Below are 22,477 nucleotides of genomic sequence, written 5' to 3'. Positions count from 1 at the left end.
GAATCCCTACTTTCAAAGAAGATATTTTTGCATTTAATTGTGTTTATTACATAAGAAATGCATGCTCACTTAAAAAACATAACTAGAACCTACAGGTGAGCAAAAATGAGAAAATAGGAACCATCCATAATCACCTACCCAAAGAGCACCAATTCAAGGCCAGGATTAGGGTAAGTGAGGCCATTTGCCTCAGGTAAGTAATATTTTCATGTAATATTAAAAATAAAAAAGAGGCGGGGGGAAAGGCTGGTTAGCTCAGTTGGTTAGAGCGCGAGCTCTCAACAAAGTTGTCGGTTCAATTCCCACATGGGATGGTGGGCTGTGCTCTCCCCTCCCCGCCAGCAACTAAAGATTGAAAACAGCAACTGGATTTGGAGCTGAGCTGTGCCCTCCACAACTAGATTGAAGGACAACGACTTGACTTGGAGCTGATGGGTCCTGGAAAAAACACACTGTTACCTAATAAAATTAAAACAAAACAAAACAAAACAAAACTATTGCAAAAAACCCAGAATGACACAATACCTAAATTTTTAAAAAGGCAGGATCTAACCCTGCCCTTGCCCCACTCAGCCTCACTTACCTCACCCTAATCCTGGCCCTGACTATGATTGGCTATTCTCTATATGACACCGACACCCCCCACTTCCTACCAGATTAATTCTCTGTCCTACTCTGGGGCCTGGGAGGCTGATCCTTGAGGACACTACCAATGGGCTTCTTTGCCTTCTGGCTTCCAGGCGGGTTCAGCCAACAGGAGGCACCTATTGGAAACCAGAGGGTGGGAGGAGAGAGGTTAGGGTGTTTCTTTCTCCACTCCCTCTCTTCTCATCACCTAAGTTCTGGCAGTGGCTGCTTCTTCCACAACTACAGCTCCTGTTCAGAGGCTCCTTTCCCACACCTTTCAGCTTTCACAGAGCTCCCCTCCCCCTTCATGCCTAGGGGTGCTACTGCCAGACCTTGGGTACCTCACATTTTCTTGTTGAGTCCCTTAATACTGCCCATAAATTGTCCCTTTCAAATGAATTCCCCTCTAAATTCCAATTTAGGGTGCCTTCTGTTTCTTCTGGGAACCTTGATTATTACAACCACTGTCAACATTTTGGGTCTAAGTTTGCACTTTTTAGAAAAAGAAATGGTGGTTAATTTCAAAGCTCCATAAAGATGCCAGTATTATGTGTTGTATGTGATTATATTACATGTTTAGGAAAACTGTCCCTATCCTAGCTTAAAAAATCCTATCTGTGGAGATACGCTAGAGAAAAATACAAGCAAAACTCATTTATGCTTTTTCTCTTTTTGCTCCTTCCTCTGCTCCAGGCAACTGGTTAGCCCTGCTTCACTCTCTTCTCCCAAGTAAAACTCTCTATTCCACCAATTTCTAGGGTAGGGCCTGAGGCTTGGGGTGACTTAACTGAGATGGTCCCTCAATGAAATGCAGGGGGTACTGGGGATGGAGGGCAGGACCGGGCAGTTACCTGTGTCACCTGGGAAAGTATCTGGAAGGAGAGCCTAAAGCTGGAGCAGCTGGGCCACCTGGGCCCCTCTTTGTTACAGATTTGAGGAATTCAAGGGGGCAATAGCACACCCGTCCACCCTCAACCTCCCCTAACTGCCCCCGTCCACTCCCTGAATCATGCCTGCTCCCTCCCTGGTTCTGAGGACGGTTGTGGGTGAAGCTTCAGGACTCAGTTTCCCCAAGACCTACCTGCTGGGTTCAACCCTAAGCCAGTGGGACCAGTGGTTTTGTCCACATGGAGTTAAAAGAAGCTGGAAGAGCCAGACAGCCAGTGTAGACGTCCTCCTCGCCCCTAAATAAATTGTGCTCACCACCTGAGTGACTACATATTTGAAAAGTTGGAAGGAACATTCACCGTGTAAAAGGAAACAAACCCCGGGACCCAGAGGAAAAAGCCCCTTCGCTCCCCACTCCACCATCACTCTGCTGCTTCCTGGGGACCTGGAGACCGAGGGCGCAGGAGACGTGACAGTGATGGCAGATCTCCTCGGTGGAAGAAAACAAAATTCCTGGGTGGAGGAAATGTGAGAAAATAAAGACAAAGCCAAGAAAAGTGAGTGTCTACGTTGGAAATGCAGCAAGGAGGAAAAAGCCACCATGCTCTCAGGTCACTGGCTCAGCACATACCGCAGAAGTCCACGTAGGAGCCCCTGAAGTGCTCACCATTAAAGGGGCTGCACTGACATTTCCTTGATGGCTACATGGGGCTGTGAAACCATTTTAAAGAAGAAAAAAAAAAAGAATCTGTGGGGATGGTTTCAGGTGTTGCCCCTTAACCTGTTGCTTGGACTGTTTGTTAGAAGAGTTTAGAATTTTCCTTTTTGTCTTTAAATTCTCTCCCCTTGGATTTGACAACATTAATGCTGGGGACACAAAAGGGAAGATCCTCAAGACCCCTATAGTTCAACAGAGAAAGTAAGTAAAGGAATGTGCACAATTACAGGAGTTTGTACAACCCAGAGAATGCTCTTTGCTATGGGGTGTGGGGAGTAGGAGAGAGAATTGAGCATGGGGATGAAGAAAGTTGCACAGACAAGGCATGTCTGAACAGGGTTTAGCAGATTGAATAGTAGTTTGTAAAGTGGAATGGGAATAAGGTGGAGAAAAGGACATTCTAGAGAACACAGGTACAGAGAAATGGAGTACGAAAAGACAGGCTTCTATAACTAACATGACATACAATTTTAGATAAGATATTTATCCTTCCTGACTGCAAGTTCCACTTGAATAAAAACAAATAGTGACATCCACATAGCAAATACAATTAGTGGATTATGAAACACCTTTCAAGGATAAAATGATACCCTCATATCCGGAAGGTAAATGCTACAACAACTCAGGTGAGATGTACTCTTAGAAAAGGCATTTAGAACAGTTTATCCCAATGTTGATTCTGGTTTTGGCTACATGGAGTCTCATTCATTCTTCTTTCTGACCTCTACCCCTGACTATAATTAGTTTTTCACAGAACTGTACCAGCAGGAGGTGGGGAGCGAGGGGGAATAATTCATGGACTCTCAGTAGAAAACAGGTTAAATAACTGTCAGAAAGAGAATAGCAAAACTTATAATCTCAAAATATTTCCTTGGTCATTTGCATGCAGCATAAATATAGAATTTAATAACACATGATTTAAAAATAAATGGTGGGGCGTGGGATGGCTGGTTAACTCAGTTGGTTAGAGTACGGTGCTCATAACACCAACGTTGCCAGTTCGATCCCCACATGGGCCATTGTGAGCTGCGCCCTCCACAACTAGATTGAAACAACTACTTGACTTGGAGCTGATGGGTCCTGGAAAAACACATTTAAAAAAAATTTAAAAATGAAAATAAACGGGAACATCATCTGCATAATAGTATTTTGGTATTAAATTATTTGATATGACTATTAAACATGTTTCTGCAAAAACCATCCCACACCATTCTGCTAGAATCTAGCAGCTAAGATTGACCCAACATTTCATTATGTCATTCCCTTGCTCAAAAGTTGTAACATTCCCACTGAGTAAAAGTTAATGTTAAAAATGCTCCTAACCTTATATTCAAAGATTTCTATAACCGGGCTCCATCCTGCCTCACCATGCCCAGTCTTTTTTGTGTTTTGTTTTGTTTTAGATATAATTAACATATAACATATTAGTTACTCCCAGCAGTTTCTACTATGTCTCTGCAGAAACCCTCTTCTTTGGCAAAACCAGTTTGCTCAGTATCCCCAAACTGCCATACCACGTGATCGCTGACCTTTTCTAATGATATTCTTACATTCCCACCCCCATACCTGACTAGGCTACAGGGTATATTTTCCTTTGCAGACACCTAGTGGAAATTCTCTTTTTTAATGTTAATACAAATAATGTTATTTTTTTAAAAGCAATGCAAGTTTCTTGGCATTATTTAGGAAATTTTGGTAATAACAATGGTTTGGTATTGCATACTGAAGATAATAGTAAGAATATCGAGACTGAGTCATACCCACTTATTTACATTCTGCCCTTCAAAGTGTTCTTATAGGATTTGGATTATCTTCAAACTGAGCTATACGACATAATAAAATATGAAATCGAGTGCCCAATGTTTAAGAAATGACCGCTGTACTTGAAATAGAAAGCTCTTTAATCTATGATGAGAATTTACTTTATATACTGTAGCTTCACATATCTTGTTGAACCAGGTTTTCTGTGGGTGTGTTCATTTGATTACAGTGTTTAGTTTTGAGGAATTTTACACCTGTTGTGCTCAAAGCAGTTAAGTTCCTTTTAAAGATTAAACAAAGGTTCATTCATTCCTTTCACAAGCTTTCACTGAGCACCTTCTATGTGCAGGCACTGTGCTTGGTGCTAGATATACACAGATAAAAGGTGGCTCCCCAACATTAGTTGGGGAGACAGGACTAAGGCTGTGACAGAGCCATGCCCTAGGGACTCTGTACCAATTATCTAATGCCAGAGTAACACTGAGTAACAACCAACCATGTAATTTCAATGTAAAACAACAATAACTGTTAATTGCTTGTGCATCTAGGGTGGTTGCTGATTTTGGTTGGATACCCTGCGTGTCTGGGGTTAGCTGCTGTTGGCTGATCTAGGACAGCTTCACTGTGATGATTCAACTGTTTCCTGTGTCTCTCATCCGCATGGCAGTGGCCTAGACACAAGAAAAAGAACACGCTTACCTGCACAAGTGATTTTTATGCCTCTGCTTAAAAACATCCAATTGGTCAAAGCAAGTTGCATGGCTGAGACCAGAATCAGACGTATGGCACAGGGCATGGACACAGACACGACAGAACTGGGGTACTCACTGCAATTTATCACAGACCTGGGGCACCTAACTCAGCCTAACTCATGCTGACTTGAGCTGAACCTTGAAAGAGAGGATAATAGTTAGCTAGATCATACAGGAGGGAAGGTGCTTTTATCAGATCAACCCACATGAGCTAGGAAGAACGTGGGAGATTGTAAGTACTTCTGCCTCTTTGCCTCACAGGATGTAGATACCCTTCACCTATACCTTTTCCCCTTTTTCTGTCTGGAATTTAGATGTGAGTCCTAGAAATGCAGCAGCCTTTGTATGACCGTGAGGCAACAGATTGAGGTTCTACAGAAAGATGGCACCTAACAGCATCATTGAGTCACTGCAACAGCTCCAACCGACTACCTCTAGTCTTCTTGTCATGAGTCAGCACCCAGGAACGCCTGTAAAATCCCCTGCCCTGCAGTGTTTCAGGCTTCACCATTACCTCCCTTTTCCTCCTTCAGTCGAAACTTTTGTTCCTTCAGTCAAGCTGACTCCAAAAGCTTTCCATCATTAGCAGAGGAGTTGATACTGTTTATCTCCAGGATGAAGTTTCTCAATCTCTAGAGTTTCAAGGGATCTGGGTAGGACCACCCTCTGCCTTGGTCTCCACATCATCATCGCTAAGAGGAAAGAGGGGGCACCTCGGATTCTCCTGGCAAGTCCTCCACAACTCCCCTTCCTCTAGTATTCAGTTTGGCCGCCACTATCTGCCTTGAGACCAGTTATCGGTTATCATGAATCCCTTTATCCTGGTTTATGCCAGTCATACAAGAAGCCCAGGATCCGAGGTCGTGCCTTATCCTTTGCATTTCATCCCCAATGGCTCTGTACATCCCCTTTTCTGTCCCCAATTCCCACCCTCCCCCACCTCCTGAAACCCCCAGGAAGTCATTGTTGGCATCGGCAAAAACTCGTTTTTTTCAAAGGCTGAATTTTCTTTTTTCACCTTCTTGCTCTAAAGGAAACCTGGGCCTCCTTCGAGGACACCGCTTCCTCAGCCGCCCTCTCAAGAGGTGGCTGTTTGTTTCCCACAGCCCACTGGTGCCTCACTGTTCTTTCCAGACCATTCTGCCTCCCTTCTTCCTAAAACTGCCCAGCTTTGATTCTGACGTTAACCAGACTATGCTACGCTCATTGAAGTCATATCATTATCACTCTCCAACCCTGCTCCTACTTGGTATTACTACTGAGGATCCTTCCAAAATGCTGATTTCTCAAATCCTTGACCAAAACACCTGTCTTCCTCCTTAGCTCAGTGATTCCCCTCATGTCCTTGTTTCGCCTCTTAGCCAACTTAGATTCCATGGCCTGTGATTTCAGTCACTTTTTTGAATATACCCTTCATTCCCTTTCCCCTCTCTTACTTCAATGTACTCTTCTGACAGAACACAGGCCTTAACGGAATCTAACTCCCCACCACCTATGCCAGCACAAGTCAGCCTCTGGACATGGCTGGAGAACTCACACATCTATACTAACTGATCTCACTTCAAGTTTATGACCACTCACCCTGAAAAGGCTGTGATGTCACTCATCAATCCTACTTACCTTACACTGCAATCACTAACCGCCCCCCCATAGTGGGCCATTCCATACCTTCTCCGCTCTCTTCAAACTTTCCATAACTGCTTCGCCATCCTCAGACTCAGAGAACAACATTATCTCCTAGTTCACTCAGAAAATAAGAACAATAAGAGAATGTCCACAAAGTCCCAGAATATCATCTCCCCACCTACCTGCATCTGTGCTCATATATTCTGCCTTCTCTCCTCTTAATAAGAATGAATTGTATGTACTCCCAATTTGGGCCAACTCCTTCGCTTGTGTACACCTGATTCCATCACTCCAACCATTCCCTCTATCTGCTGGATCATTTCCATCAGCAAATAAACAAGCTGGTGTTTCTCCCATCTAAACAACAAAAAACAAAAACCTGTCACTTCACCTTACTTCCCCTTCCAACATAATCTCATTTTTCCTCCCCTGTAAACAGTGAGAGTTGGCTATTTTCCTGATCTCCAATTCCTTTCCTCCCATCAGATGCTTATAACTCTACAGAATGTCTTCTTGTCAAGGTCATTAATGACATCGATGTTGTTTTATCAATGGTGAATATACAGTCCCTATCCTTAATCTTTCTGAAACTTTTAACACCACCGATTACATTCTCCTTGAAACATTTTCTTCTGTTGGTTTCCAGGACACAACACTCACCTTATTTTCCTCCTAACTTGCTAGTAACTCATTCTTGGTTTCCTCTGTCTTCTTCTCTATCCAGCCTCCTGTCTACATACCACTCTACGAGTATGTTGATGACTCTCAAATGTGTTATCTCCAGCCTGGACCTTTCCTCTGAACTCTAGACTTATATATCCAACTACCTGCTCAACACTCCCATTGGGATGCCCAATAGGCATCTTGAACTTAATACACCCAAATTCAAACTTGGGATTTCCACTCCCAGACCTAATTTGCTGGTGATTCCTTGAGGATTCTCAGCCAAACCCAATTTTTCCCATTTTTGAAAATGACAACAATACCCTTGAGTCAGCCTTGACTCCTCTCTTACTCTCCTCCCCACATCTCATCCATCAGTGAATTATTTGACTCTACCTTTAAAATATATGTTTTAATAAGTATTTCAGAGTCCAGTACGCCCACTTCCACTATCGTGATCCAAGCCACTGGTCTCCTGCCTCGCCTCCTCGCTGATCTCCCAGCTTCTGTCCTTGACCCTCTTATGGTTTATTCTCCTCACTGTATCCTAAATAATCCTTTTAGAATACCAGTCATTCCTAAACTCACACCCTCCAGAAGCTTCCATTTCACCCAAAGTAGGAGTCAAATTCCCACCAATAAGCACTACCGCATCCCTACACAATTTGTCCCAACTTGCCCATTGTTAACTCTCAGCTTCCTTTTTTCCTACTCCCCCACCCCTCCACTCACTCTGACCAATCACATTGCTTTCCTTATGATTCCTGGCCTATCCCCTCTGCACCTACGGTTGGTTCCCTTGCCTGGAGTGGTCTTTCCTCAGATATTTTTTTGGTTTCTGTCTCCCTCACCTCCTTCAGGTCCTCCCCAAAATGTTATTTTCCTTGACCCTCTATGAACAATTTTAAATAGACGATTTAGGGGAAGTAACCTTTTTCCCACCCTCAGTCACAATCTCTATTTTTCCTTTTCCTTATTTTTCTTCATTGCATTTACCACAATCTGATATGCCACAAGTTTTATTGATGTGTTTGTCCCCCATCCAATAGAAATACAAACTCCCCAAAGGCAGAGAATTGTTTGTTTTGTTCACTGATGTTGTCAGGACCCAGAGCAGAGCCTGGTATGTAATAGGCACTCAACAAATATTTTTGGAATTTACTGCACGGAGGTTATGATAGGGTACAGAGACACCAACTCTTAAAAGGTGCTTCCTGGCATGCCAAGGAGTTTTCACCTTGTCTAAAATGAGCTCCATTGCAACGTTTCCAACAGAGAAGTATCAGGGATTAGAGCCATACAATGCAGATCCCTCTAGCTACAGCGTGCAGCAAAGACTAGAGGGGGTAGGATTGAAGCTAAGAAAGAGTTGAGTTGTTGGCAGAAATTCAAGCAAGAAATATTGAGAGCCTCAGCAAACACAGTGGCTGTGGACATAAAGAGAAGGGGAGCAAACTTGACACGTAGGGGTAGAATAGACACATTTTGGTGATCAATGCAACACATGGAGTTACAGCCCATCAGAGGACACGCTTTGATCCTCCCCAGATTGCATCATGGGTCACCTCCAGTCTCTGGAGAGCTCTGAAAACCTAGATGTAGAATTCTCAGATCACGTTCTGGCCCAAATCCAGATAAGGCAATGTCAAGTTCCTGAACCACCAAAGACACACAAGATTGGGCTTTATAAGAAAGTCCTGGCTCTTTACTCCCCAGTTTTCTCATCCTCTCTGCCCTGTAAAGGGGCCTCAAGAAAGCAAGAATCAAGGAGAACCTGAAAACCATGTTCACCTTTTCCCTCATCCTAATTGAATTTATTCTCCCACTGTTGAAACAAACACTTCTAATGTGGAGTTAAGGGCCATCGTATTGCCAGGGTCTCTACCCAGGAATCTATCCCTAAGGTGCAACTCAAGGAAGCAGCTTCTGTAAGGGTGGAATTCAGGGAATCAATAATGCAGTTAAGACTTAGCTGGTTTGCAGTTTGACTCACTGTCATGCGGGGTGTCAGGCAGGGCGGCATGAGGGGTCTCTGGTCCCACTTCCCACACAAGAACGCAGGATATGGCTAGGCCAAAAAGGAACACCCACGGAGCCATAGGTAGGGAAGTCATACCACTATGGTCTCACTGGAGGCTGGGTTTACACGACGTGCGACCTGCTGTCCACTTTGCTGCCAACCGACCGACTCTTCTCCACTCTCCTCCACTCTCCTTCAGTCTCCTCCTCTCTCCTCCTCTCTCCTCCTCTTTCCTCGACTTCCCTCCATAGCTGCAGCAGTTATATTAGTGGCCAATGGCTCAATGGTTACAGCTGACGGCCAACGAGCCACAGCTGATGGCCATCTACTACCTGAGCCAGCACCTTTCCACATGAGGCCGAGAGCCTGGAAACTGCTTTCTGGGGCTCTGTCTCCACATTCACTGCATAGCTTGCTTTCTAGCCACCTGCAATTAGACTTTGTTTGCAGTTTGATCCATCCTGATATTCATCTGTTTTCTCTTTGTTTCTCCCCTCACTGATTAACTGAAGAACTGTTTGTTCCCTTTCTTAAGGCTACCCTTGTTAATTAACAACATACTAACCTGAAAAGAGCAATTTCTTAACCCTCAGGTGTCGGGACATGGAAATCCAATTTACAACTCCCAGGCAGTATTTACTGGTGACGCATTAAAGTCCCAGGCTGCTGTGGCCGAGTCCGAGTCCAGAATCCAGAGATAGCATAGTCTTCAAACAGACCAGACCCTAAGAAGGATATCAGCCCTCAAACCTGCCTGATCGACTCCCCCTTTCCTATGTAAGAGAAAGCTAACCTGCAGTTAGGTGCAGCTGTATATCAGAGACAATTGTCTTTACATCATGTTTTGAGGAGCACCTCAAGTACATGCAGACTTTTGTTAGGATTCTTATCTTGGGATCCCTTGAAACTGGGTAGGATTTTGTGTTTGCATGAGGAGCAAATATGCATTTTTCTAGAGAGAAGGTCTTTATCTTTTCCTCAGATTTTCTGAGATGCAGAAAGAGACTGGATCTGTACACCCTCCACTGCACTTTCCACTATGGTAGCATCAGCCACATTTCAAGCGTTCAATGGACATATGTGGTAGTGGCTACTGAATTAGACAGTGTGATACCTAAGAGGTCCTCATCACAGAAAGTTCTCTTGGACAATGCTGCCTTAAAGAAATGGTGTTTTCTCTGTGAAATTTCCACGAGAAAGCTTCGGTATCGGACACCAGCATTCCAATTTCTTCCCAGTACTGTGGAATACTGTAGACCTGAGAAGCCCAATCTCTGAACCTGCCGACCATCACCAGATGCTAGTGACCAGAGCAGATGGCAGGTGATGTGAATTATTTAGGATCTGTGGTGTACTGGAGTGACCTCATATTTGGGAAGGCTTCAGAAGAGCACGAAGAGAACATTGGAAAGGGCTGGGTTAAAACCCCGTGTTCATCAGCAATTGATAAAGATGTCATTTTTCTCTTTTTCTTTTCACATGAGGTTAGTAGACTCCCTCATCTGCAGGTCTGCAAGGGCTGGAGATTACATGGTGAGGCAGGGAATTTGCTTGTATGAGTGTTCAATTTCTATTCCTATAACTGTAGAAAGCCTTCTGCCCTGCATGTTGACTATTCTCAGGAGCACAGAGAAAGGGAACAGACCTCCCTAGGTAGCATTGCCTAGTAAGTAAGCCTGGGCCTTGATCTCAAACATGGGGCTGAGTCCAGACTTTGCACTACAAGCTGTATAACTGTGGATACGTTCTCCAAGCCTCTATTCTATCATCTGGATGATATGGAATTCACCTCTGAAGGCCATGGCAAAGACTGAATACGATAACCCAACTAGGTGTGAAGTGCAGTACCTGGCTTGTAGCAAGCCCTGAACGAACAGTAGCTATAATTGTCTTCTTTCATAGTTTTCCGACTCCATAATTCTTACTGGGAATGCCCTCTGTTTTGGATACACTGGGGTTTTGATTACTATGAATACCTATTTCTTAAAGACTGCTTCCAGCCTGGCCTTTCCAAAAGTTCATCCTATCTGATTTATCAGTCACAAACTAAAGGAGCTAAGATCTGTGGTATTACATGTAAGAAAGGCGGTGGGGCAGCTAATTGTACCGAGGATTGTGTTAGGTGCTTTGTTAGTCATTCAGATCACAGTGTCATATGTAATAGGGAAAAACTGGAAACAATCTAAATGTCTGGCAATAGAGCACTAGAATTTTGGCATATGGTAAATCCTTTCAAAATATTTGTTGACATGGGTAAATGCTTATGACACAGAGTAAAGTGAAAAAAATCAGATCCAAACACGCCCATGTCCCAGCATCCCTAGAGACACTTGTGTAAATGTGTGCCAGGAGACAAGTCAAGAAGGTTCAGTCCATCAACAACTCAAATAAATGTCCATTAACAACATCATGGACAATCATGGTATATTCACGCATGGAATATTACACAGTAATAAAAACCAAAACAAAAACCCCTATGATTATATGCAACAACGTGATGAATCTTACAAGGATCACGGGAAGTAAAAAAAAGCAAAGCTCTAAAGAAGGCATGTGGTATGATTCTCCGTATATAAAGGTCAAACTGGGGAAATTATAATTGTATTGCTTAAGGTGATAAACTGTAAGGAAGAGCAAGGAACTACTTACCATGGAAGTGGTCACGTCTGAGTAATGACAGTGGGGAGAGGTTGTAGGAGGGAAGGGATACTGAGGCAGCTTTGACGATGTTCTGTTTTTTTGTTTTTAAGTGGTAGCGCTTTCATATTATTAGATAAATTGTATCTCTATACCCTAATTTTAATTGCATAATTTAAAATGTTTTAAAATGAAATAAAGACCAAGGGAAAGCAGGTACAAACCTATATTTTCCCGTGTGATCGCAATTATATAGATTTCTGCATGAGTAGGGAAAAAAGATGAACAGTGGTTTTCTCTGGGCAGCAAAATGCAAAGGGATTTATATTGTTTTCCTTATACATTTTGTATTTTTCAAATTTTTTATACTTAACAAGTATTACTTCTGTAATAAGAATAAAAGCAGAAACACCAACTGCCTAGCTCTGGCTCTTCAATTTACATCTCTGCATGGAGTCATTTTGAGAAAGAGAAATGTCTCTTCTCCCTGCCCAAGAGAAATAAGGAGGGCAGGCCACACAACTGAAATCAATAGGCACCACCACAGGTCTGGTCATTTATGCTACTGACAAGGCCTTTCGGGGGCTCAACTGAAGGAAACCAGCAAAGACACTTTCTAGATTATCCCAGAATTCAGGCTCTCTCTTTCAAGGCCTGAAAAATAAGCCAGCAGCTGAGTAAGAAGAAAGAGGTATTATTATAATTCAATAATAACTACCACTTTTTAACTCCTGATTGTTGTTATTATTGAATTATAGTAATACCTCTTTCTTCTTACTCAGCTGCCTTAAAGAAATGGTGTTTTCTCTGCAAAGCTGCTAATATCAAGGCTTCCTGGGAGTGAATGCTTTCTCAACCTCATCTTGGAAGGTGGGTCATTTTTTTTGGCAGAAGGTAGAGGGCAGTGGAATTTTCTCTGAGAAGGGGTGGTTATGCAAAATGTGAGGAGGAGGAGGAGGAAGCCAAGAGGGCAGTTGGTGAGTCAGAGGAGAAAGCTGCACCGCTTGGCCAGCAGTGAACCTCTCTCAAGCAGTGGGGAAGCCTAAGCCATTCACAAGGTAAGAAGAGCTTTCTCTGTGTATCTCTCCAAAGCAGGGCCATTATCCCAGGGCTGCTGGAGCGGAGTATCAGGTAACCTCAGGAAGCTAAGTTGGGGATTTCAATGACAATGGCAATAGCCAAGGTAGAGGAAGGTAGTGGGGGGGGGGGGGTGCTCCATCAGCGTAACCTGGAGAATCTTCCTGAAAAAGCGTGAGCTGGCTCTCAGTCCGTCCCCCATCCCCACAGCGCTCCTGCTCTAAATGGGTCCGAAAGAGCTTAGAATGCCAGTAGGGGGCTGTTCTCATAGTTTGTAGACAGTCCTCTGATGCATCTAACTTGTTCAAACCCTGGCTTTGAATCGCTTCTCGGCCTTTTGGCTAAGATCAAGTATAAATCCTCGCTTTGGAGCTCATATCTCTGTAGGTCCTGCAGCTTCTCTGCTTGGGTGCTGGCGTGGCAGACCAGAGATGCAGGGAGCTGCAAGTTGTCTCTAGCTCAGGAGAAGCGTAATGTGATCATTGAACACTCTGGGGCCTGGGACCCAAAAGACCTGGGTTCTGATTCAGGCAGGGCTGTTTTCACCACTGACCCAATTAATTAAAGTTCAGTTTACTTATTCTGTAAGAAGTGGGGGTGTGGATCGTCACTGTCCTAATACAGTCACGTAGATGATACTGCAGGCTCGGATCTAGATCACTGAACACTCAAGCGAGTCTCACAATAAAGCGAGTTGTAATCTTTTTGCTGGGGGAGGTCTTGCCTTCAATTTGTAAGAAACGCAGCACCAAGTGCAATAAAATGAGGTACGTCTGTATATCTAGTTGGATTGTTGTCATGACTATGATTAAAAGGGCTTTCAAGGTTGTAGAGTGCCTTTCAGATGTAAAGATTAAGTGATGAGGCCAGTACATGGGCCAGAGTAGAAGAGACCTCTATCTTGTACAGCTTTGGACAAGACTGGAACTTCTAACTGGAATTGAAATACTTCTGGGCCGGCCCGATGGCTCAGGTGGTTGGAGCAACGTGCCCCTAATGCCGAGGTCGCCTGGAGGTCAGCGTGAGTTGCCATGGGTTGCTGTGTGCTGCCGTGGACTACCGTGCGTTGCCATGAGTGGCCCGTGGCGAGCGTGTGTGGCTGGCAGCCAGTGTGAGTGGCTGGCAGCCAGCATGAGCTGCTGTGAGCTGCTGTGAGCGGCCTACCGACGGCCTCAGCCGGGGTGAGCACAAGGCTCCTAATACCAGCATGGGCCAGGGAGCTGTGTCCTCCACAAATAGACTCAGAAACAACGGCTTGAACTGGAGTAGGGGAGGGGGGAGGCAGAAAAAGAGGGGGGAAGAAATACTTTTATTTGTGCAAAATAACAATATCTTGTCCCACCTTCTTAACCCAGGTCAATGAGGGCACTTCAAACAGTAAAAAATACCCTACAAATGTTTGTTCATTCAGTCATTCATTCAACAAATGTTTCACGAGCACCTATTATGTGCCAGGCGCTGTCACTGGTACTAGAGACACAGTAATGGCAAGGACCCAGGTCCCATCCTCCTGGTGCTTTCAGTCTAGTTTTTCATATACACATGCCTTGCCTAGCTGCTTATCTCCACAGATTTCTGGGGCCTACAGCTATATGTGTGTGTTGGTTTTCTCAACCCAGCTCTGTTCTCTGTTTGTGCAAATATCTTCTGCCACCTATAATTCCTGGTTGGGGAGGTATACACTGGGGGATCTAAGTTAGGAATGCATCGGTGGCTGCAATCCAGGGCTCTTAAACTGATGTCTGTCTGGGTTTCATCCTCAGAATTCTTCATTTTGTTTCTGAAAGGTTCCAGGGTACCAATTTGGGGGGCATCTATAATTTAGCCCTCTGTCATCAGGCTGCTGGATGAGGTCGCCCATCTGGTGCCTCATGGGCCCCATGCCTGACACAGATGCCTCCCCTTTGGTGATGTTTTTCAAGATCCTAAAGTTCTCATGCATCTTCAACACTGGACTGTCCTTTGTGTGCAAAGATGATACCACCTGCCCATCACGGGGGCAACAGGGTTTTTAATTATTTTGAGGGATGGTGATGATGGGATGTTCCGAGGGCTTTTTCCTTCTTTTTTTTCTTTTTCTAACTGAACTGGTGAGAGCAAGGACAATCATCTAAGTAGTCTGTTGCCCTGCAGTGGGGCTTTTATTTCTTATTAATAAATGTTTCTTAAAATAATGTTCATTTTTCCCCTGGTTTTAATTAATACATGCTTAGTGTATAAACTATTTTTGTTTTTTTGGAGTGAGGTTAAGTGTGCCACGTTGCGTCAAAACTATGTCCTGACTTTATTAGTATCTCGCAATTGAGACAGTATTGGTTCTGTGCTCAATACTCAATGGAATCACCTAAATTTTAGTAACTGATACTAGAGTGACATCCACGTGAATTTTAGAAAAGGACAAGTTTCAGTTTCTGATGGATCTCAGTAAGTTACCTGCTTTCTAACAATGGCTGTGCCTCTTCGCATATTCAAGTATTTATCTATTTAGTCAACAAGTATTTAATGAGCCTTAACTAACGCTCATTAAGTTTTATGTACCTATAAACAAGACATATAGCCTTTACCCTTGAGTTACAGTGGCCGGTGTACGAGACATTCACCTACAGCTGTTTACTACAGAGTGAGAGCAGGATGCTACACAATAGAAAGTTTGGGGAACAACTAAATGTTAGAGGACAGGAAATAACATTCAGGGAGAAAGCAGACGGGTGGGCAGAGTCTTGAGGGAGGAGAGGTCTTGCAAACGTCTCAGGGCTTCTGAATAACAGGGCAAGTTGGGAAGAACTGAAAGTAAAGTCTGGCGCCGAAGGTACCAGAAAGGAGAGGACTGACAGGAGACCAAAGATTAGATCACAAAGGACCCTCGGTATAAGACTTGGGGATCTGGGGAACTTGGTTTTGTTTTTTTAATAGTGATAAGAATAGGGCAATACTAGGAAAGTTCTGGGAAATGCTGTCAATTTTACTTTAAAATCTGGTGTTTCTGTATTTTATGTATTCAATAAAACTTCATGTTTCAAAAAAAAACAAAAAAACAAGACTTGGGGACTTCAACTTAATCCTGTATGTGTTGGAAAGTGTGGGGGAGGAAAAATAATATTTCCTCCTAACTTTTTAAATTCTTCTGACTGGACTAATAATCAAATTAACACGAGACAGACTAACAGGAGAAAACGACCAAATTTATTACATACGTACACATGGGGGTAGTTAAGACACATCTGTCATCTTGAGCTAAGGAGATGGGGATCTGAGACTTCGCAGGGCATGAAGGCAACTCAAATGGAGATGAAAGGCAAATGTTTGGTAAATAAATGTTTGCTGGGCCATCTTTAACAATGGGACACAGAGAGGACCTTGACTATACTTAGTTTATATCAACTATAGTTATCAGTGACACAGGCTCCCTTTGTGGAGCAGGTCCTCTATTAAATTCTTTAAGTTGGTTAGGGGGATAGGCCAAAGGTTCTTTCTGAGTCTTCTGTTTCTTAAAAATAACCAGCTTAAAATAATCAATATCCCCAAATGCATATTTTGGGGTGGCAAACTCTGCTTCCCCTCAAAAGTTATTGGAGGATTTTAGGGGGGGAATGATAGACTTGTGCTTTAAAAAGATAGTTTTTGGCAGCAGTGGATGATGGAAAGAGCTGAGAGACAGAAGAGAGAGGCTACTTACTATCAAAACCAGGCTAGAGATGAACAGATTTGGGGTTCCGGCAACAGGAAGGATGGGATTCAAGCATGCAATTAAAGCCACAAAAGAACACTCAGGAAGGTGGACGAGGGACTCCGAGATGGAATCATGTCACAGACTTCTCACAAATGCTTGTCAACTCTAAGAACTACAGAGGAGGTCAGTGTAGGCCAGCTGGAGAGAAGTGGTGATTAGATTAGAGGAGATTGCCATAAAAAGCTTCAGTTTCCTTTTCTTCAGGGAGCCACAAGACCTTGCTTCTCCCAGGGTCTCAAGAGTGTCCACCTCTACCACTGATTATAGTCTCTGCAGAGATGAGCTTTGCCCAAGACACTCCTTAAAGAGTTCCTTAGCTGTCTGGTCAGCCCTGCCATGGCTTGTCTAGATCCAGGAGATGTCTGGACCCCAGTGACAAGAGATGGGACTCACTTTACAAAAGCATACTTTCTTTCTAGCCAGGGAAAGTGCCCATGGAAAGAAAAAGCAGAGGAAGAAGTCAGAGGGTTTCCACGGGAATTCCTGAGAACCGTGGAAAACTAAGGACAAGTGGGGACAGAGTTAGAAGGCCTGATTCCAGCTCTGGGAGAGAACAGGCATGAGGCCAGGAGCTACTGGCAGTCCAGGAGGGCTCAGGACACTGAGTTGGCTCAAAGCCTGCATAGGGGAGGGAGTCAGTAACCCTGAAAGGTCTACTTTCCTAATCTCTAAGAAATGTTAGCTTTTCCTTGAGTTGTTCATAGGCCCACTTATAAAATCCTATCCCAGTTTCCTCATAATTGTGCACAGGTCAAGTTCTCTTTAGTTTCCTCTCTCTTTTGCTCCATCGTTTCCTATCTTTGTTCCAAACTTTTCCGCATACTCATATTGCCTTTGGGAGAAGATCTCTTGCTAAAGTCCCTCTTCAGTCTTTGGGGTGGGGAAATTTTTGGGCCATTGTCAATAATGGACTAGTTTCTAATCATTTCCTTTTGGGCTCAAGGTTAAAATAACTAGGAGCATCACTTAGCTGTTCCTGCTCTAACCTTCAGGGCCAAGACAGGAATTAATTTTCATTGACATTTCCCTGGCACATAGCAAAGCATTTTCTGGCCACCAAGGAGAGATGATCCACACTGGATCCTTGTGGCACATATGGAGGAAATGCATTGTTGTAATGAATGGGAGAGAGAGGTTGCGGTGCCATTGCCACACAAGGTTTGGCTTGGGTCATTACATGCTTCCCAGAAGATTCAGGGGACTTCCAAGGGAAGCACATGAACCCACAGAATGCTCTCCCTCTTCAGGAAGCAAGCTATAAACTCCAAAAGCCACTTCTGTGGCTGCCCAATTCCTCCTCTAAAATCCACTCCCTAGACTCTCTGGATGACCAGTATGAAGGCTATCTGAGCAAGAGTTATCAAAGGTACAGATATGCGTACTCTTGGACTCAGCCATTCCACTTCTGGGAATTTAGCTTATATCTTACATGTTTAATGATGTGTGAACGTAAAGGTCATTATTCAAAGTTTTTGAAATGGCAAAAGACTAAAAATAACCCAAGAACCCATCAATGACGAAACTGGTTAAACAAACTGTGCTACATCCACACAATAGAATTCTATGTATGTAGTGCTAAAAAGGAATGAGGAAATACTTTATGTACGGCCACGGAAATCTCTCCAAGATATATTGTTATGCTAAAAGAAACAAGGTGCGGCACAGTGTGAAGAAACAGCTACTGTTTGTATTATAAAGCGGGGGGGAAAAGTGAAGAGTATCTGTACATTTGAATTTTCTTGTGTGTGCGTAAAGCAACTGACAGGACACAGGAACAATGAACCCCGTTGCTATCTGGGGGCAAGTTGAGAAACGGGCAGGTGGCAAACAGGTAGTGGAAGTAGACTTTTCACTGATAGTGATGAAAAAACACCAGCTAATAAGTAAATACTAGCTGTTAGTAAATAGAGAAAAGGTTACTGAATCAGCAGCTGATAAAATTTTTAAGTGTTCTTTCCCCCAGGACAATAATGTAGACCCCTTTAAAAAGTATGCTGTTGCCCCTGTTTACAAATAGCTCTAGAAGTTTTCTAATTTATGACTACAATCCTCCTCTACAGACCCAGCTGACTGTCACGGGATTTCCCACTGCTTATTATTCCATCTGTTAGGGAGCTGGAGTGCGCCAGGCTAGGCTGCCGGCTGGCAAGTCCTCCTCTTACTTCCTTTCTGTATGCAGAATCTTCCTTTAAATTCTGCGTCTGTGGATTCAATGTCCATAATAATGATATTTTTAAAAACAATTTGAACCATGTAACTGTTACCTATTGAAAAACTGGCGATAACACACCTATCACCAGGAAAACAGCAAACCCTACATCCAGCTCCAGTTACTACCTAGAAATATATTTTCTCTTCTTTATTAAAGCTTGAAGGAAGAATTTCTGGAGTATACAGTGATACACAAATTAGCTACTATTAATATTTTACACTTCGTGAACTAGCTCTTCTATCTCTTAATGGTTATTTATGCCAGGAAGTCACCCAGAAAGACCCAGAGTCATCTTAGCCCATAAAGAGGGTTCACATCTCTGTGGGAATAATACTCTAGCATGGCACTGGGAACCATGGTCTTTTTGCACAAATGCCCTGATTGTGATGGGAGTAAGTCAGGATTGCCACCAGTCTATATGAGCTTCAGTGTGAATTACAAAGTGCAATTCATTTCTCTAGATGTTTAACATTAACAACCAGCAAATCATCCCAGTATACTTATTCTGTTGGAACAACATACTTGACTGTCACCTACCAGAACATATTTTTATAATAAATATCTTCAATTCTTGACGAGATGGCATTCCTAGGGTTATGCAGTGCACAACCTGCACAACCATACTGTGCAGTCCCGCGGAGGTTGTGTCCAGTGGTCAAGTATTACCCCAAGCAGCAGCACGGTGGCTAACAGGCCACAAGCACCACTACTGCAGCTCTTAGGTGGGCTTGCCATACTTTATAGAGTTGGCTGTTACGGAGACAACAATTCAACCGAAATAGTTTCAGATAATTCATTATCTGCACATATGTGAAGTCAGCATTGGGGCAGTTCCTCATGTTTCTAGTCCCACCCAAAGAGACCAAATCAGAAGGGACTAGATGATACTGAGGAGATGACTCCAAACTAAAGCCAAGCAGCTTTATCGACTGTAGCCATGACGTTCAGGGGATCAAAAGTCCAGGGCTTAACTGAAAGGAAGGAAGATGATGAGAAATGACCTTGTGGCAATCTCAAGATGGGGGCTGGTTGGGTGATGGCCTTATGGCAGTTCCTCACAAGCCAGCTTATCTTCCTTAGTTTGAGAAGGAATCACAGGGCTCTCAGCTGACACTTGGGTCACACCGCAGCTGAGCTTTGCCTAGTGGCCTGTGTGAACACATGCATGTCACCAGGGTGCCAGGGTGGAGCTGTTCCCCTGCATTGATAACGTACGATATTTCCTCAGATATTTTTTGGTAGTTCAATGGACAAGAAAGACCAGGAGGGAGGAAATCAAGAGCCTAAAATCAATAGAACTTATTGACACAGCAGCTACGAGGGACAGGAACTGCCAAGAAGGATTTGTGCACTTGGTCACAAGAAGGCTCCAGCACTCTACGTTGCGCCTTGGTGGGGTGAGGGACATGGTGGCTTTGGCTAGAAAGCGGATGGAAGGCAGACACCAAAACAACAGCCTAACACAGCCCTTGTGCTTATTCCTTAAAGGTCTTCCACTTCAGCACGATGACACTGCCCAAAAAAGTGAGGCCACTGCTGTTGTTCCTGGTTTCCCAGATGGCCCTCTTAGCTCTAGTCATCCATCTATACAGCCACAACCTCAACTCCCTGTGTAGGAGGGAGGAGCCCAAGCCCATGCACGTGCTGGTCCTGTCTTCCTGGCGCTCTGGCTCTTCTTTCGTGGGGCAGCTTTTCGGGCAGCACCCAGATGTCTTCTATCTGATGGAGCCTGCCTGGCACATCTGGATGACCTTCTCTCAAAGCACCCCCTGGAGGCTGCACATGGCAGTGCGGGATCTGATCCGGGCCATCTTTCTGTGTGACATGAGCGTCTTTGATGCCTACATGAAACCTGGTCCCAGAACACAGTCCAGCCTCTTCCAGTGGGACAGCAGCAGGGCCCTGTGCACCCCGCCTGCCTGCAACGTCTTCCCGCGGGGTACGATCACATCCCAGGCTCACTGCAAGCTCCTGTGCAGTAAGCAGCCCTTTGAGGTGGTGGGAAGGGCCTGCCGCAACTACAGCCACGTGGTGCTCAAGGAGGTGCGTTTCTTCAACCTGCAGGTGCTCTATCCACTGCTGACGGATCCCTCCCTTAATCTGCACATCGTGCACCTGGTCCGGGACCCCCGGGCGGTGTTCCGTTCCCGAGAACGCACCAAGAAAGAGCTCATGATTGACAGTCGAATTGTGATGGGGCAGGAGGGGCAGAAACTCACGAAGGAGGAGCAACCCTACTATGTGATGCAGGCCATCTGCCACAGCCAGCTGGAGATCCACAAGGCTGTGCAGTCCTTGCCTAGCGCCCTGAGGCGGCGCTACCTGCTCATGCGCTATGAGGACCTGGTCCGAGACCCCCTGGCCCAAACCGCCCGAATGTACGAATACGCAGGGTTGAAATTCTTGCCCCAGCTCCAGACCTGGGTGCACAACATCACTCGAGGCAAGGGCATGGGTAGTCATGCCTTCCATACAAATTCCAGGAATGCCCTCAACGTCTCTCAAGCCTGGCGCTGGTCCTTGCCTTACGAAAATGTGTCTCACCTGCAGAGAATCTGCCGTCAGACCATGAATTTGCTGGGCTACCGCCTCGTCACATCTGAGCCAGAGCAGAGAAACTTGTCGCTGGATCTTCTGTCTACCAGGACCCTCTTCCAGCAATTCTACAGAGAGGGTTGAGGGGGCTCTGTCCCCACAGGGCACCACATTAACTGAAGGCCATGTCTGAGCCTTAATTATGTCTCTGTCGGTATACACGTGAGCACAAGTTGTGCCCACACAGTCTCAAATGGAGAACGCTTTGTGTCTCCACTCATGTCTAGAAAAGAGACTCAGTAATCTGATGTGAGCAGCACACTTCACCACTGAAGGTGGAGCACGGTGTCTCTTCTCTTCTCGGCCTTCCTATCTATGTGTACCGTGGAGGCTCTGTGGCCAGGGGCCCTGTTTGGCACCACGCAGTATCAGTGGAGTAAATCCATGAACTTCTCTTTCCACACCTTGCCCAGTGGGAAAGGGAAGAGACAGGAAAAACCAGGGAAATGGGTCTTCCAGCAAAGAGCCCACCAGTACTTTCCACGGGGATGTAAACTCTAAGCCCTCAGAGCTCCCAGTGGATTCAAAAAGGGAATGGGGAACAGGGTTGGATGTTTGCCCGTGAGTTTGACCATTACAGCTATCCATTATCACAAATACAAAACCAAATCTCTGTACAACACAGCACGTTCTGAAGTTCATGGAATGGCTGGGCCCGATTTGGATGTCATTTCCCCTCAGTGCTTTCCTCACACACAGAGGATTTTGACCTGTGAAGCTGCCATCTCTTAACATTAAAATTCCAAAATAAGAATCTGTTTGAAGTGTCCCCTTTTATGCTTTTTTTTTTTTTTACACTTTTGCTATTACCTATCACTCACACATAGAAAACATGCCAAGACAATGTGTTTGGTGTCAGATGACAAACTTTGCCCTCTTAAGAATTTGTAGAAAGTAGACAACCAGCAACTAGGCCCTTTGTCTCTTGTGCGAGGCCTAAGTTGTAATAATACTATATGCATCACTCCAGGGTCTGGGCAGTGTTCTTTTAATCTGATCCCTCAGCCAGAGGACTTCAGTATGACTGGTGCTGTTTAGCTCTTCCTGGTCCCCTCTCCTACCAAGAAATGTTGTGCATCAGAACCATTAGTTAAAAATGCATTTTGCTAGGACCTACTTCAGATTTGCTGGAATTGGAAACTCCCAGGACGGGGGATGGGATTCTGTACAT

The 22,477-nt window shown here is 44.5% G+C and overlaps 1 protein-coding gene across 1 annotated transcript; it reads left to right on the top strand.

Moving 5' to 3' along the window:
* The first annotated feature begins 12,652 nt into the window (after positions 1-12,652).
* CHST4 (carbohydrate sulfotransferase 4) lies at positions 12,653-22,101 on the top strand. Its single transcript, XM_033128292.1, has 2 exons — positions 12,653-12,750; positions 20,200-22,101. The coding sequence occupies exon 2, from the start codon at positions 20,218-20,220 to the stop codon at positions 21,388-21,390; it is 1,173 nt and encodes a 390-aa protein (XP_032984183.1). The 5' UTR covers positions 12,653-12,750; positions 20,200-20,217; the 3' UTR covers positions 21,391-22,101.
* The last annotated feature ends 376 nt before the right edge of the window (positions 22,102-22,477 follow it).

The sequence above is a fragment of the Rhinolophus ferrumequinum genome, chromosome 15 (assembly GCF_004115265.2).
Source record: "Rhinolophus ferrumequinum isolate MPI-CBG mRhiFer1 chromosome 15, mRhiFer1_v1.p, whole genome shotgun sequence".
Lineage (NCBI taxonomy): Eukaryota > Metazoa > Chordata > Mammalia > Chiroptera > Rhinolophidae > Rhinolophus > Rhinolophus ferrumequinum.
This window is presented reverse-complemented; position numbering and strand designations above follow the sequence as displayed.

What these genes read in the sequence shown, in the direction of transcription:
- CHST4 (XM_033128292.1), top strand. Translation starts at nt 20,218, where the DNA reads ATGACACTGCCCAAAAAAGTGAGGCCACTGCTGTTGTTCCTGGTTTCC.